The 15389-nt window shown below is 42.1% G+C and overlaps 1 protein-coding gene across 1 annotated transcript in view; it reads right to left on the reverse strand.

Moving 5' to 3' along the window:
* LOC124606443 (testis-specific serine/threonine-protein kinase 1-like) overlaps positions 1-13379 on the reverse strand; it is a 79579-nt gene extending 66200 nt beyond the window's left edge. The window contains exon 1 of the mRNA XM_047138425.1: positions 13086-13379. Coding sequence (XP_046994381.1) covers positions 13086-13379 — 294 coding nt within the window. The remainder of the gene's footprint in view (positions 1-13085) is intronic.
* Positions 13380-15389: the final 2010 nt, after the last annotated feature.

Below are 15389 nucleotides of genomic sequence, written 5' to 3' on the forward strand. Positions count from 1 at the left end.
ACTTAGAACTACTTAAACCTAACTAACCTAAGGACATCACACACATCCATGCCCGAGGCAGGATTCGAACCTGCGACCGTAGCAGTCGTCGGTGGCAGGCAACGGCTCATGTCCTGTATCTACGTCATCAGCATGGCACTGAGCAGCACAGGGCTGACGTCACATTACTGTCCAGCTGTTCGAGTGCTGACAGCTGGTTCAAGTGGATGTACATGCTCTGCTACCTGCTGAATTTGCAGTGGTGGCGGCGTTTGCACGTCGTGCCGAATCATCTGGAATAGAGCCAATGGTCGGCTGCCATAACCACCAGTGGGTCAGTGTTTCCCAGTGGCCAGTCTGATTTCGTCACGCGGTACACTGCAATGCGGAACAGGTATCAGTCCACTCAGCACGTGGGTCACTGACCGGCACTTGGCTTACTCCAGTGTGGCCTGATACTGTCGTGGCGCTCCACCTCTGGCTCTGTGTCCTGTTATGACTTTTGCCCTTTACAGAACGCACTGTTACATGGCTATGCAAATGGTAGCATTTATGGATACACTTCTACGTGTCATCTGAGGGCGTCTGATTTGTTTTCTTTCTCTCTCTTGTTGCAGGCAGCGTAATTCAGGAGTGCTGCTGTCACTATGCAGGAGAAAGCGCATTGTGTTCTGATGTTTCGTAAAATACTCTCGCCTATTATAGTTCAACAACAGTTTTGAAGTGCCTATATCTTAGAAGAAAGATTGAGGAAAGGCAAACCTACGTTTCTAGCATTTGTAGATTTAGAGAAAGCTTTTGACAATGTTGATTGGAATACTCTCTTTCAAATTCTGAAGGTGGCAGGGGTAAAATACAGGGAGCGAAAGGCTATTTACAATTTGTACAGAAACCAGATGGCAGTTATAAGAGTCGAGGGGTATGAAAGGGAAGTAGTGGTTGGGAAGGGAGTGAGACAGGTTTGTAGCCTATCCCCAATGTTATTCAATCTGTATATTGAGCAAGCAATTCTGCCAGAGACAGTAAAGGACCTCGAAGAGCACTTGAACGGAATGGACAGTGTCTTGAAAGGAGGGTATAAGATGAACATCAACAAAAGCAAAACGAGGAGAATGGAATGTAGTCGAATTAAGTCGGGTGATGCTGAGGGAATTAGATTAGGAAATTAAACACTTAAAGTAGTAAAGGAGTTTTGCTATTTGGGGAGCAAAATAACTGATGATGGTCGAAGTAGAGAGGATATAAAATGTAGACTGGCAATGGCAAGGAAAGCGTTCCTGAAAAAGAAAAATTTGTTAACATCGACTATAGATTTAAATGTTAGGAAGTTGTTTCTGAAAGTATTTGCATGGAGTGCAGCCATGTATGGAAATGAAACGTGGACGATAAATGGTTTAGACAAGAAGAGAACAGAAGCTTTCGAAATGTGGTGCTACAGAAGAATGCTGAAGATTAGATGGGTAGATCACATAACTAATGAGGAGGTATTGAGTGGAATTGGGGAGAAGAGGAGCTTGTGGCACAACTTGACTAGAAGGAGGGATCTTTTAGTAGGACATGTTCTGAGACATCGAGGGATCACCAATTTAGCGTGGAGGGTAAAATTCGTAGAGTGAGACCAAGAGCTGAATACACTATGCAGATTCAGAAGGATGTAGGCTGCAGTAGGTACTGGGATATGAAGATGCTTGCACAGGATAGAGTAGCATAAAGAACTGCATCAAACCAATCTCAGGACTGAAGACCACAACAACAACAACATAGTCGCGATCGGCCAGACGTGAAGAGCACCATACTATGGTAGGAAAAGTTTAAGGAGACTGGCAGTGCTGGTGACAAAGGACGAAGCGGTAGATTTTGAGTGAGCGACGGCATTATTGATACCTCGCTTACAGCATTCTAATGCAGTCCGCAGAAATGGACGATTCGTATTTCCAGAGGAACAGGTATACCTCAGAGCACTATGGTGAAGAATTCACACAAACAGTTGCATTTCCAGGCACAAAAAGTGCACCTCGTGCATAGGTCCAGACATGAGTTTGCTAGGAACAAGCTGAAACGAATCAGTGCAGACAATGACTACCTTAATAAAGTTTATTTTTCGGATGAAGTGATTTTTCACATTTCGCAGAAAGTAAACAGACGTAATATCAATGTCTCTGTGGATTGGAGAACCTACATATTGTGATACAGTAGATAAGTAACAGCCCAAAAGTGAATGTGTGGTGTGCATTAATGCACAAGACTATTATTGGACCATATCCATGGTAGGTATTGGAAACCTCGTAACTCCATTTTGTTAAATTTTGCAGCTTAAGCGAATACGGTTTCTTACAAAATAATATAAAGTGATAAAGAAAGTTCCTACATGTGTAACTGTATAGTAGAGGCCTATTTCTTGATAAGTTAGAGAAATTCATGCACTCTGAAATCTCTCTTTGATTATGGAAGTACAGGTTACTGGAATTACGAGTTTTCAGAGACAGATGGAGTCACGAGGTTTTCATTGCCCACCATCGATATGCGTATGCGTAATTTCGCGGCGATGTGCATTGAACTAATATCTCTCGAGCTTCTGGCCATGTCAAGCCGGTTAAAATCTACGAGTTTTCGGACTAGTGTTCCTCGCCCATTGTTAAGTGATCACTGTCTGACAGTCACCACTAGACAATGGCCAAGGAGTACTCGGTCTAAAGCTCTAGGATTTTAAACCACTGGAAGCACGAGAGAATTTTATCAGTATTATTCGATCGCTCTTTTTCACTGAATCTACCATTATGGCAGCAGTTTACCTGGACATCTTGTAGTTTTACATTACACCTCAATTATATGAATTTCAACCGAGGGTAGTGTCTAAACAAGATAGTTCACCAGCGAACTGGGAATTATTTGTTCACCCATTATTGAATGAAATGTATCCGGAAAAATGGATCAGTAGAGACTGTTCAACATCATGGGCACCATGTTCAAAAGACATAACCCCTCCTGATTGTTTTGTGGGGTTACTTTAAGGATAAGGTGCACAGTTCACCAGTTTCTTATGAGTAAACTCTTATGGCACGAAAGAGATGCTGTAGAGGCAGTGAAGGAGGAGATGTTGACAAAGACATGAAGTGATACTGACTATCGGCTAGACGTTCTAAGGGCAGCGGACGGAGCACATGTGGAAGTACACCCATAAAACCCTTACGAATTAAACTACCATTTGCAACAAACGGCACAGCTGTAGCTAGCGCAGTTATTTAGAAGTAAATTTTTGTAATCAAGAAGAGGTTTGACATTCACTTTGTATACTGAACCCACTAAATGGCCGAACATGGACATCGCACTGCTACACCATATATCACACCTAGAAAGCCTATGTCAGCGTCGCCTAAAGTTTTGCGTCACCAAAATTCTGCTGGTCCAAATTCTCGAAAGCCGTGCACCCTGCCTCGTTTTCAGTATCGGTCTACCACACCCCACCACAGTCCTGTATGTTCTTTTAATTTCCCCTTTTCTTCTCCCACACTGAACATCTTCAGATACTTGACACGCTCCATAATCTTGAAACCGACCACCCTACCGCCCCATTCCAAATTCTTCACCCGCGTCTTCAGCCATATCTGCACTTCCCACTAAATTTACACCTAATCACTTCCTACATCCGGTCCCACCTAAACTTTAATCGCCTCCGACTACCTGTCGATGAAATTCATTCTTGAATCTACCCATCCTTCCAGCTTTAACAGAACACTGCTCTCCTTCTCCATATAAGAGACCCTCTGAATTCCCTCTTTCCTGCTCTACCTAGCCTTCTTTTCCCTCTGCAAGCACTTAGTTTGGAGTCTTCCTCCCTCCAAATCCTTTTCAAGACTTTTTCTCCATGTCCTTTTCAAGACACTCGTCCTCCAACAACCCTCTTCACCCTCTTTACCTTCAGTACAGTGAAGTGCTACGCCTTAGTTTCTATGCAGAAAAGTAAGGCACCTAGACAACATGATTGTATGTCAATGCAACTTCGCACACATATACATCATCGGCGCGTAAATGAATGACAAGAGTTCCTATTAGGACATATAATGTACGTGAATAACGTCTGACTTTGAGTGATTTCATTGAAGGACTCGTACATTCCGCGTGTACGTGTTAGTCAGCGTTATCAGCACACGGCGTTTGATAGGGGCTTAATTGTGGATCTCCAGTTCGCCAGCTGATATAATACTGCAATATCCAGATTTGTACGGCATTCGGATGTGAGTGGTCCGATGTTGGACCGCGTTAAAACATGAGGGCAAACATACTCGCATCAAATTTACGATCGACCACATGTGACGAATACAAGGAAGGACTGACATCCTGTGACCAACTACATCGCAATCTGTTTTTCACATACGTGCCTGCCATCCAAGAACAAGCAATGTACTCCCAGAAACATTCTGTACCAGCACGTACGATTGTCAGAGACTAGCAGCAACTGGACTAGAGACTTAATGCCCCTTGTGTAGACTGCCGTTAACACCACAACGTAAATGTCTGCGTTTTCAGTGGTGTCGTAACTGGGAAGCAAGGAAATCCTGCGTTTCCATGTGTTACCTCTGATGCGACAGTATTGTGGTGAAATTCTTCAACAGGACAATGCTCACCCACACACGGCATATCTCTCAGTGAACTGTCTGCGTGGTGCTAACGTACTCCGTGGCCACAAGGATGCCCAAATATTTCTCCAATAGGAAGCTTTTGGGAGCTGCTCGGACGCCAATTCCGAACCAGAGCCAGTATTCAGGATTTCAAGGACCAGCCACAACATGCTGGGTCAGCTAACTTCAGAGAGGAAACAGCACCATTATGACAACCTCCCAAGCAAATCAATGCATACATACATGCCAGAGAGGGGCAACGTCTTACTGATGAAATAACTCATACTGCCAAATTCTTTGTAAATTTGACTCGATTTTTTAATTGCTGAATTACATTCCGACTCAACTCGTGAAATATCATTTCATTTCCTCCTTCCCCTCCGAGTGCTTCACTTCTTTCGCCTGGCAGTCTACGTTAAACAAAACTAACTTGAAATATTTAACCAAAAATAAAATGGAAACTGTACGCGATAAAACGATGAAAATTCGCGTAGATGCAAACGTTCCCGAAACAACTCACCACACAACGAAGCATGTAGGCGAAAGAAACAACTGATTAGAACTTGTAACTCTGGCCATGAATAAACTTTAAATGTAAAGAAGAACACACAAGGAGCTTTAAAAAAAGGTTGCGTTCGTAGTAGCCATTTATCCTCAGCGTAACCGCCGAAATTACTTTCCTTAGACAGGAAACGAATAGCTGCTCGCCTGAGAGTTAGTCAACCAGCAATGCTGATATGCGTCCGTAATAAACTAAATTCGAGGCTGTAACGTCGCGAGTTAATGCGCAGTAACATTCTTTGCTATACAGCCTGCAGTTTTGGAACCGGAGGCTGCGAAGGAAACCGCAAGTTGTGTCCTGTCAATGAGTCATGTACACCTGCTGCTACTGCAGTGTGAGAACGGCTCCGGTGTCACTTCGAGCGACTGTATATTCATGCCACCTATGAACCTAAATAAATGATATTAAACATTATTGAATCATTTTCAAAATCGGTACACTATCTTTTGTTATTCAGGAGAAGATTGTGTAAAAATTTCACCATTATAACTATCATAGTTTCAGAGCTAGAAAAAATTACTAAAAAGTAAAAAACCGACACTTAGGGAACTAAATTCAGTTAGGAAATATAATAGTTTATCTTTTGGTATCATTTAAAAAAAAAACACAATAAGAACTCTCAGTGTGCAGAATTAATTAATTGAGATTCTCATATTAAAACTTTAATTATTTTTCCTTTTCGTAGTATAAAAATCAGACAAAATTATTATTTGTGTCTAATATTGTTGTGGGAATAAATGTGAGTAAATGAGAATGTGTACGTGGGAACTCGTCAGATTTAAATGTTGCATTATATACTGTTTTAAGTAACTGGCAAGAGTTACACAAGCCTGTTGTGGTAAAATGATCCAAGGGAATTTACCCCACTTTGCTGCTGCCATATTGATTGCTATTGTATCAGAGCAGCCAGAAAGTCAGCTGGAATGAAGTCTCCATGTAAAGAATATTTTCAGAATTGTTGCCTTTCCGTTTTCGTCTATTAAACATTACTTTAATATTTGCATGTCAGATTGACACAAATGTGTCTGTGTATAAGGATTGGTGCAGGCTATTTTTGGCGCGAGGATGATCATGAGCGAGCATTCTGATTGGCAGCGAGTATGATCAGCCAATCAGAATTGAGACGGTTCCCGTTCGTTACCTGATAGTTATACTGGGAGTGAGGCTGCAAGAAGGGAATCACTCACCAGCTTGGGTCGCGGAAGGACATGTTAAATGTGATGTTTCTCATTATGTGTAAAATGAAGGAATATTGAATTCCTCGTGTTTGATACGTGTCGTGATAAACGCTGATGTAGTTACGGACAATTCAGCGAAGTTTGGAAGTTTTGGAATTGTTTAGTTGGAAAGATATTCAGGTGTGAAAATTTGGCTTTCATAGTATCTGCGTGGCATGTTTCAGTACTCAACCACTGAGCATTTGTGGCGAGCAGTTTCTTTTTTAAAAATCCACAAGAAGGACCGAATGTAATAACTCAAATTTGTGGTGAAATTAAAGACTGTGATAACGCTGTTTAGTTCGGTTCGGGTTTGGACAAAATTGTTCAAATGGCTCTGAGCACTATGGGACTTAAAATCTGTGGTCATCAGTCCCCTAGAACTTAGAACTACTTAAACCTAACTAACCTAAGGACATCACACAACGCCCAGTCATCACGAGGCAGAGAAAATCCCTGATCCCGCCGGGAATCGAACCCGGGAACCCGGGCGGGGGAAACGAGAACGCTACCGCACGACCACGAGCTGCGGACAAATGAGTTATGTGCTAGTGGTTTGCAGGTCTGTATGGTGTGCGGCATGTCAGAGCGTGTGTTCTGTGATGCATATACTCCATTGCTAAATAAATTGCCCCCAAATAAATAAAGTACACTCCTTCGTCCTTCCATCAGCCTAGTGCGGGTTGAGTCCTTTTACCAGCTGCCCCCTAGGAAGTGGTGGGGGAGGTACACTTCGTTTTCAGCAATTTTCTTACGTTGGAAGCGAAGACGCAAGTGAGCTTTGTTTACTGGCAGATTTCACACTTGGGGCCTGATCCTAGGAGGAAGTGCTGATCGGGTGGATGAGATTAGTACAAGTGCCTTTTCTTTACGCACAATTTTCTTAGGTTTGTAGCGAAAGTGGAAGTGACGTTTCTTTACTGACAGAATTCAAACTCGGTGAGGGTTCCTAGGAAGAGGTTGCGGTCTGGTCCTCTAAAAGTATTTGAAAGTCGCTAGCTGAACACCTTTGCATATGTATATGATATTGTAAATAGAATTATTTAATATGATTAAAATTGAAGTGGAATTAAGTACTTAGGTAATTGATAGGTTAGGTAGGCGATGTGGGTGTTAGCATATTTACAGAAGACTATGTCCGTCACGTGTATGGAGGGGGCGATCGAGGGTGTGTGACGTAAGCGGTCGGACGTCCGCGGGGTGCGTGTCCGACTACAACGCATGCGCGAGAGAGAGTCAACTAACTTAGCGAGGGGTATCGTGGCGCAAACGTGCTCTTGTGCACTCATGGCGGATTTAGCTGTTGAGCAAACTTTGGCGCCAAAAGTATAGCACGGCGTTCTCGGTCACATAATAATAATAATAATAAACCCCATGGAGGCCTGGGAAAAGAATAGGCCTCCGGTATGTTCTGCCAGTCGTAAAAGGCGACGAAAAGAACAAACCACTAATAGGGCTAAACCCCCTTTTAGTATGATTAGTTGGTTCAGGACAGAACTAATGAAACCTCGGGCAAGCACTGTCATGGTCGGCGACGACGCTTGAACCCTATGCCCGTCCACAATGGTAACGACACTGCTAGCCACACGGAAAATGATTTAAATCCAAATAGAGGTGTTTTGCAGGATATGGTTCCTGCAACCACTCTAGAAGGAAAACAAAGACAGAGGATGAGATGGTCAGAGGAAGTTAACCGACACCTCATGTTCTGTTATTACCAAGCAACAAACTTAGGAACCAACACAACTGGATACAGATCACAAATATACACAAAATTTATCACCAGATACCCAGAATTAAATTTTTTAACAGAACAACGACTAGCTGATCAGATCCGTGTAATAATCAAAAATAACAGGACACCCCAATCAGAATTAGAAAACATCAAACAACAAGTACAACAAATACGGGAACAAAACAATGTGCAATCAGAAGAAGAAGAAAATACAGTAATGGACCCAAACATCACAGAGCAAACAAACAAAGAACAACACACATCGGTTAAACAATCAGAGGAAAACGAAATCTTAAGACAGCCACCAGAACAAGCACAAATAAAACACGAAGTGACACACATGTTAGATATAGAAGAAAAATTTCAACTGACATATATAGAATCCAAAGACATAAATACAGACATTAGACCATTCTTGCATAGACCACCAAATAACCCACAAGTCGAAAGAACAATAACAACTATCAACACAATCATACACAACAAAATAATTGAAAATACAACTATGGAAGAGTTACAACTACAGGTTTATATAGGAACACTCACTACACTAAATATACACACTAGGCAGAGATCAGAACCAACCAAAACACAGAAGAAACCCACAAAACCAGCATGGCAACACAGGCTACAGATGTGAATAGAAAAACTGAGAAAAGACATCGGACAGCTAACACAATTTATAAGAAATGAAATATCAGACAAAAAACGAAAAAGGTTAGGTAAAATCTCACAACAAGAAGTGATAGAGCAATTAGATGAAAAGAAGCAGAAGATACAAAAAAAGTGAAAATAGAAGGAAACAAAACCAAACATTCAACACAAACCAAAAGAAATTTTACCAGACAATAGATAACACACACATTAAAATAGGCAATCCACCAAACATAACAGACATGGAACACTTCTGGAGCAACATATGGTCAAACCCGGTACAACATAACAGACATGCATGATGGATACAAGCAGAAACAGACATATACAAGATGATACCACAAATGCCTGAAGTGATAATTTTGCAACATGAAGTCACCTGAGCAATTAATTCTACACACAATTGAAAAGCCCCTGGAAGAGATAAAATAGAAAATTTATGGCTAAAGAAGTTCACCTCAACACATTCACATCTAACTAAATTATTTAACAGTTACATTACAGACCCATACAGAGTCCCTGATACACTTACACAAGGAATAACTTATCTGAAACCTAAACGTCAAGCAGACACAGCAAACCCAGCAAAATATCGCCCCATAACATGCCTACCAACAATATGCAAAATATTAACTTCAGTCATTACACAGAAATTAATGACACATACAACACAGTACAAAATTATAAATGAACAACGAAAGGGCTGCTGCAAAGGAGCACGAGGATGTAAAGAGCAACTGATAATAGCTGCAGAGGTGACATATCAAGCTAAAACTAAACAAAGGTCGCTACACTACACATACATTGATTACCAAAAAGCTTTTGATAGTGTACCCCACTCATGGTTACTACAAATATTGGAAATATACAAAGTAGATCCTAAATTGATACAGTTCCTAAACATAGTAATGAAACATTGGAAAACCACACTTAATATCCAAACAAATTCAAATAATATCACATCACAGCCAATACAGATTAAGCGTGGAATATACCAAGGAGACTCATTAAGTCCTTTCTGGTTCTGCTTTGCTCTGAACCCACTATCCAACATGCTAAATAATACAAATTATGGATATAATATTACTGGAACATACCAACACAAAATCACACATTTGCTATACATGGATGATCTAAAACTACTGGCAGCAACAAATCAACACCTCAACCAATTACTAAAGATAACAGAAGTATTCAGCAATGATATAAATATGGCTTTTGGAACAGACAAATATAAGAAAAATAGCATAGTCAAGGGAAAACACACTAAACAAGAAGATTACATATTGGATAACCACAGTGACTGCATAGAAGCGATGGAAAAAACAGATGCCTATAAATATCTAGGCTACAAACAAAAAATAGGAATAGATAATACAAATATTAAAGAAGAACTAAAAGAAAAATATAGACAAAGACTAACAAAAATACTGAAAACAGAATTGACAGCAAGAATCAAGACAAAAGCTATAAATACTTATGCTATACCAATATTGACCTACTCATTTGGAGTAGTGAAATGGAGTAACACAGACCTAGAAGCACTCAATACACTTACACGATCACAATGCCACAAATATAGAATACATCACATACATTCAGCAACTGAAATATTCACATTAAGCAGAAAGAAAGGAGGAAGGGGATTAATCGACATAAAAAACCTACATTATGGACAGGTAGACAATTTAACAAAATTCTTTCTAGAACGAGCAGAAACTAGCAAAATACACAAAGCAATCACTCATATAAACACATCGGTTACACCATTGCAATTTCATAACCACTTCTACAAGCCTTTAGATCACATAACATCAACAGATAGGAAGAAAGGAAAAAGGAAAAGGAAAACACTACACGGCAAGCACCCGTATCATCTAACACAGCCACGCATCGATCAACACGCATCCAACACATGGCTAAGAAAAGGCAATATACTTGTATACAGTGAGACAGAAGGATTCATGTTTGCAATACAGGATCAAACAATAAACACCAGATACTATAGCAAGCATATTATTAAAGATCCCAATACCACAACAGATAAATGCAGACTTTGCAAACAACAAATAGAAACAGTAGATCACATCACAGGCGGATGTACAATACTAGCAAATACAGAATACACCAGAAGACATGACAATGTAGATAAAATAATACATCAACAACTTGCCATGCAACATAAACTAATAAAACAACACATTCCCACATACAAGTATGCACCACAAAATGTACTGGAGAATGATGAATACAAATTATACTGGAACGGAACCAATATAACAGATAAAACAACACCACATAACAAACCTGACATCATACTCACCAATAAAAAGAAGAAAGTAATAGAACTAATTGAAATATCCATACCCAATACAACAAATATACAGAAGAAAACAGGGGAAAAAATTGAAAAATACATCAAACTGGCTGAGGAAGTCAAAGAGATGTGGCATCAGGATAAAGTTGACATTATACCAATTATACTATCAACTACAGGAGTCATACCACACAATATCCACCAGTACATCAACGCAGTACAGCTACATCCAAACGTATATATAAAACTACATAAATCTGTAATTATTGATACATGTTCAATTATCTGAAAGTTCCTAAATGCAATGTAACATATACCATACAGTTAAAAGGAAGTCACGCTTGATCAAGGACCACGTCACTTTCCATTTTTCACCAGACATAACGTCTGAGAAAGGAAAGAAATAATAATAATAAATAAATAATAGAAAATGATAATAAATGGTAATGAATGTTAATAATGAATAATAACAAAGACAAGTATGGTTTTGCATGCATTATCTTGTTGGAATTTGAATTTGGCGTCAAATTTTTCTGGAGGGTTAGTGGACGTAGCCCAATTGATCTATTTTCCCGCCAAAATTCGAAATTCCCGCAATTTTTTCTGGGGGTTAGGTTAGTGGACATAGCCCAATTGGCCTATTTTTCTGCCAAAAGCCGCCATCTTGGATGACGTCATGCGCTGTTGCCAAGTCAACATGCCGCCATCTTGGATGACGTCATCGCCGCCATCTTGAATAAATTTGGCAACAATGCAGAGTGGGGCCGTACAAAGGTTGCCCCACTACTCCTGACCACGTTCGAAGTCCGTGAGTTCGACAGAGTGCCCCATTCTGCTCTGTCGCGGTGTCTAATGACTACTGCAGTCGCTGATACGGCGTACCTGGCAGTAGGTGGGAGCACAATGCACCTAATGTGAAAAACGTATGTTTCTGGGAGTGTCCGGATACTTTTGATCACATAGTGTAGCTGCAGGGATTACCCTGCAAGGCCTCACTCCTTGATCCAAATTCTCAGTGCCATGCCAGTCCACTTGAAATTCCCCCTTTACACAGGAACAGAATTCCTGAGCCTCTCCAAGTTCTGGAATAGCACCTCAGCGTCGAATGTAAATGGGGGACCCAGCTTAAAATGCAGGTGCAGGTACCTATGGAAATGAAATGGCACAATTTCAGAGACTCTACTAGTCTCATACAAATATGATCTAATGCGTATAGAATGAAGCAGGTGGCTCAGTGGATAGCACACTGCCCTCCTTTCAGGAGGACGACTATTCAAACCTTTGTGTGGCCATCCTGATTTAGGTTTCCTGTGATGTCTCTAAATCACCTCAGGCAAATGCCAGAATGGTTCCTTCAGAAGGCCACATCCTTCCATAATCTGCTCGGACCAATGACCTCTGTGCCTCACTGTTTGGTCCACTGTTCCACACCCCCTCAAAAAAAAAAAAAAAAAAAAAAAAACAGCCAACCAACCAACTGAAGTAGCGAGTGCCAGGGTAATCCGTGCAGTTGTGTGAACCACTGTGCGAGGGTTGCTTAGTGGCTAACTTACCTGCCCTGTAAGCAGAAGATCCAGGTTCGATTCCCGAACATGGTACAGATTTTCGCTTGCCACTTCAGTTCATACACATGCAATCATGTCTGTATGAGGCCAGTAATGTCTTCAAAATTGCATAATTTCATTTGTACAAACGTTAATATTCGCTCCAGCCAATATCGTACTCATAATTGTCGCTTGATGGCCACTTGGGGCGCTGCTATCGCTGTGGGTGACAGAAACGAGACCAAGTGTTGCAACAGATATGTTAGACTGTGCATGTAGGTACCGTATTAAAGTGCGGTGCAAGTCCTCCTTGCCTCCACCCCGTCGCCTCACCTATGTTCAGGACTAGAAATCGTAGGTGCAGTGCAGAAACAGCTCAGCGAGAAGCGTGTGGGGATAGTTACTACTGTAGGCAATGCCAGTGAGTGCGGCGACCGACAAGTGGAGTGCTGGCTGACCTGCCAGATGCTATGCATGTGCACGATGTGCGGGTGGTGGAGGCGCGCGATGATGTCGAGCTCGCGCGGCAGGAACTTGCGGACGAAGTCCTTGGGCGCGTCGGCTGTGTTGATGATCTTGCAGGCGAGTTTCTCCGCCACCTGCGGGTTGTCGGCACTGCCGGTGCGCCGGTACTCGGCCACGTAGACCTTGGCGTAGGAGCCCTCGCCCAGCTTCTTGCCCAGCTGGTAGCCGCGCTCCGCCAGCACCGCCATCTCGCTGGGCGACTGCCCCAGCCCCGCCGACTGCGCCATTTTGTCCATGGCCTCTCCAGTCCCTGCCGGACAAGCGTGTGTACTTCGTCACTGTCCCGGGCTGACTCACTGCCAACAGCAAGCACACCGAACAAGACACCTGTAGCTCCCAGGAGACCGAAAACGTGCACGACAGACTGTAGCCCCAATTAGACACCTGTTAGGATCATTCAAAAGGAAACGAGCGAAAAGATGTAAAATGAAAACGCCTCAAGGAATCATGATACAACTGCACGAAGTAATAGCCGCTATCGACAGGGGATCTCAAGTTGATTCCGTATTTCTAGATTTCCGGAAAGCTTTTGACACAGTTCCTCACAAGCGACTTCTAGTCAAGCTGTGGGCCTATGGCGTATCGTCTCAGTTGTGCGACTGGATTCGTGATTTCCTGTCAGGAAGGTCGCAGTTCGTAGTAATAGACGGCAAATCATCGAGTGAAACTGAAGTGATATCAAGTGTTCCCCAGGGAAGCGTCCTGGGACTTCTGCTGTTCCTGATCTATATAAATGACCTGGGTGACAATCTGAGCAGTTCTCTTGGGTTGTTCGCAGATGATGCTGTAATTTACCGTCTAGTAAGGTCATCCGAAGACCAGTATCAGTTGCAAAACGATTTAGAAAAGATTTCTGTATGGTGTGGCAGGTGGCAGTTGACGCTAAATAACGAAAAGTGTGAGGTGATCCACATGAGTTCCGAAAGAAATCCGTTGGAATTCGATTACTCGATAAATGGTACAATTCTCAAGGCTGTCAATTCAACTAAGTACCTGGGTGTTAAAATTACGAACAACTTCAGTTGGAAAGACCACATAGGTAATATTGTGGGGAAGGCGAGCCAAAGGTTGCGTTTCATTGGTAGGACACTTAGAAGATGCAACAAGTCAACTAAAGAGACAGCTTACACTACACTCATTCGTTCTCTGTTAGAATATTGCTGCGCGGTGTGGGATCCTTACCACGTGGGACTGATGGAGGACATCGAAAGGGTGCATAAAAGGGCAGCTCGATTTGTATTATCACGTAATAGGGGAGAGAGTGTGGCAGATATGATAGGCGAGTTGGGATGGAAGTCATTAAAGCAAAGACATTTTTCGTCGCGGCGAGATCTATTTACGAAACTTCAGTCACCAACTATCTCTTCCGAATGCGAAAATATTTTGTTGAGCCCAGCCTACATAGGTAGGAATGATCATCAAAATAAAATAAGAGAAATCAGAGCTCGAACAGAAAGGTTTAGGTGTTCTTTTTTCCTGCGCGCTGTTCGGGAGTGGAATGGTAGAGAGATAGTATGATTGTGGTTCGATGAACCCTCTGCCAAGCACTTAAATGTGAATTGCAGAGTAATTATGTAGACGTAGATGTAGATGCCTACGGAGCAAGTAGCTATACATGTAACAGGACTGAGGCTGAAACTCGCCGCTACATGAACACAGTCGCACATCTATCTAATGACAGACCGAGCATGTCCACAGGTTGTAATAAGGCAGGATCTTACGGAATTTCACTTAGTTACGGAAATCTATGATACCACTTAGCTTTTAACCACGTTTACACCTACACTACTGGCCATTAAAATTGCTACACCACGAAGATGACATGTTACAGAAACGAAATTTAGCCGACAGGAAGAAGATGATGTGATATGCAAATGATTAGCTTTTCAGAGCATTCACACAAGGTTGACGCCGGTGGCGACACCTACAACGTACTGTCACGAGGAAAGTTTCCATCCGATTTCTCATACACAAACAGCAGTTGACCGGCGTTGCTTGGTGAAACGTTGCTGTGATGCCTCGTGTAACGAGAAGAAATGGATACCATCACGCTTCCGGCTTTGATAAAGGTCGGATTGTAGCCTATCGCAATTGCGGATTATCGTATCGCGACATTGCTGCTCGCGTTGCCGAGATCCAATGACTGTTAGCAGAATATGGAATCAGTGGGTTCAGGAGGATAATACGGAACGCCGTGCTGGATCCCAACAGCCTTGTATCACTAGCAGTAGAGATGA

This window comes from Schistocerca americana, chromosome 3, assembly GCF_021461395.2.
Source record: "Schistocerca americana isolate TAMUIC-IGC-003095 chromosome 3, iqSchAmer2.1, whole genome shotgun sequence".
In the NCBI taxonomy this organism is placed as follows: Eukaryota; Metazoa; Arthropoda; class Insecta; order Orthoptera; family Acrididae; genus Schistocerca; species Schistocerca americana.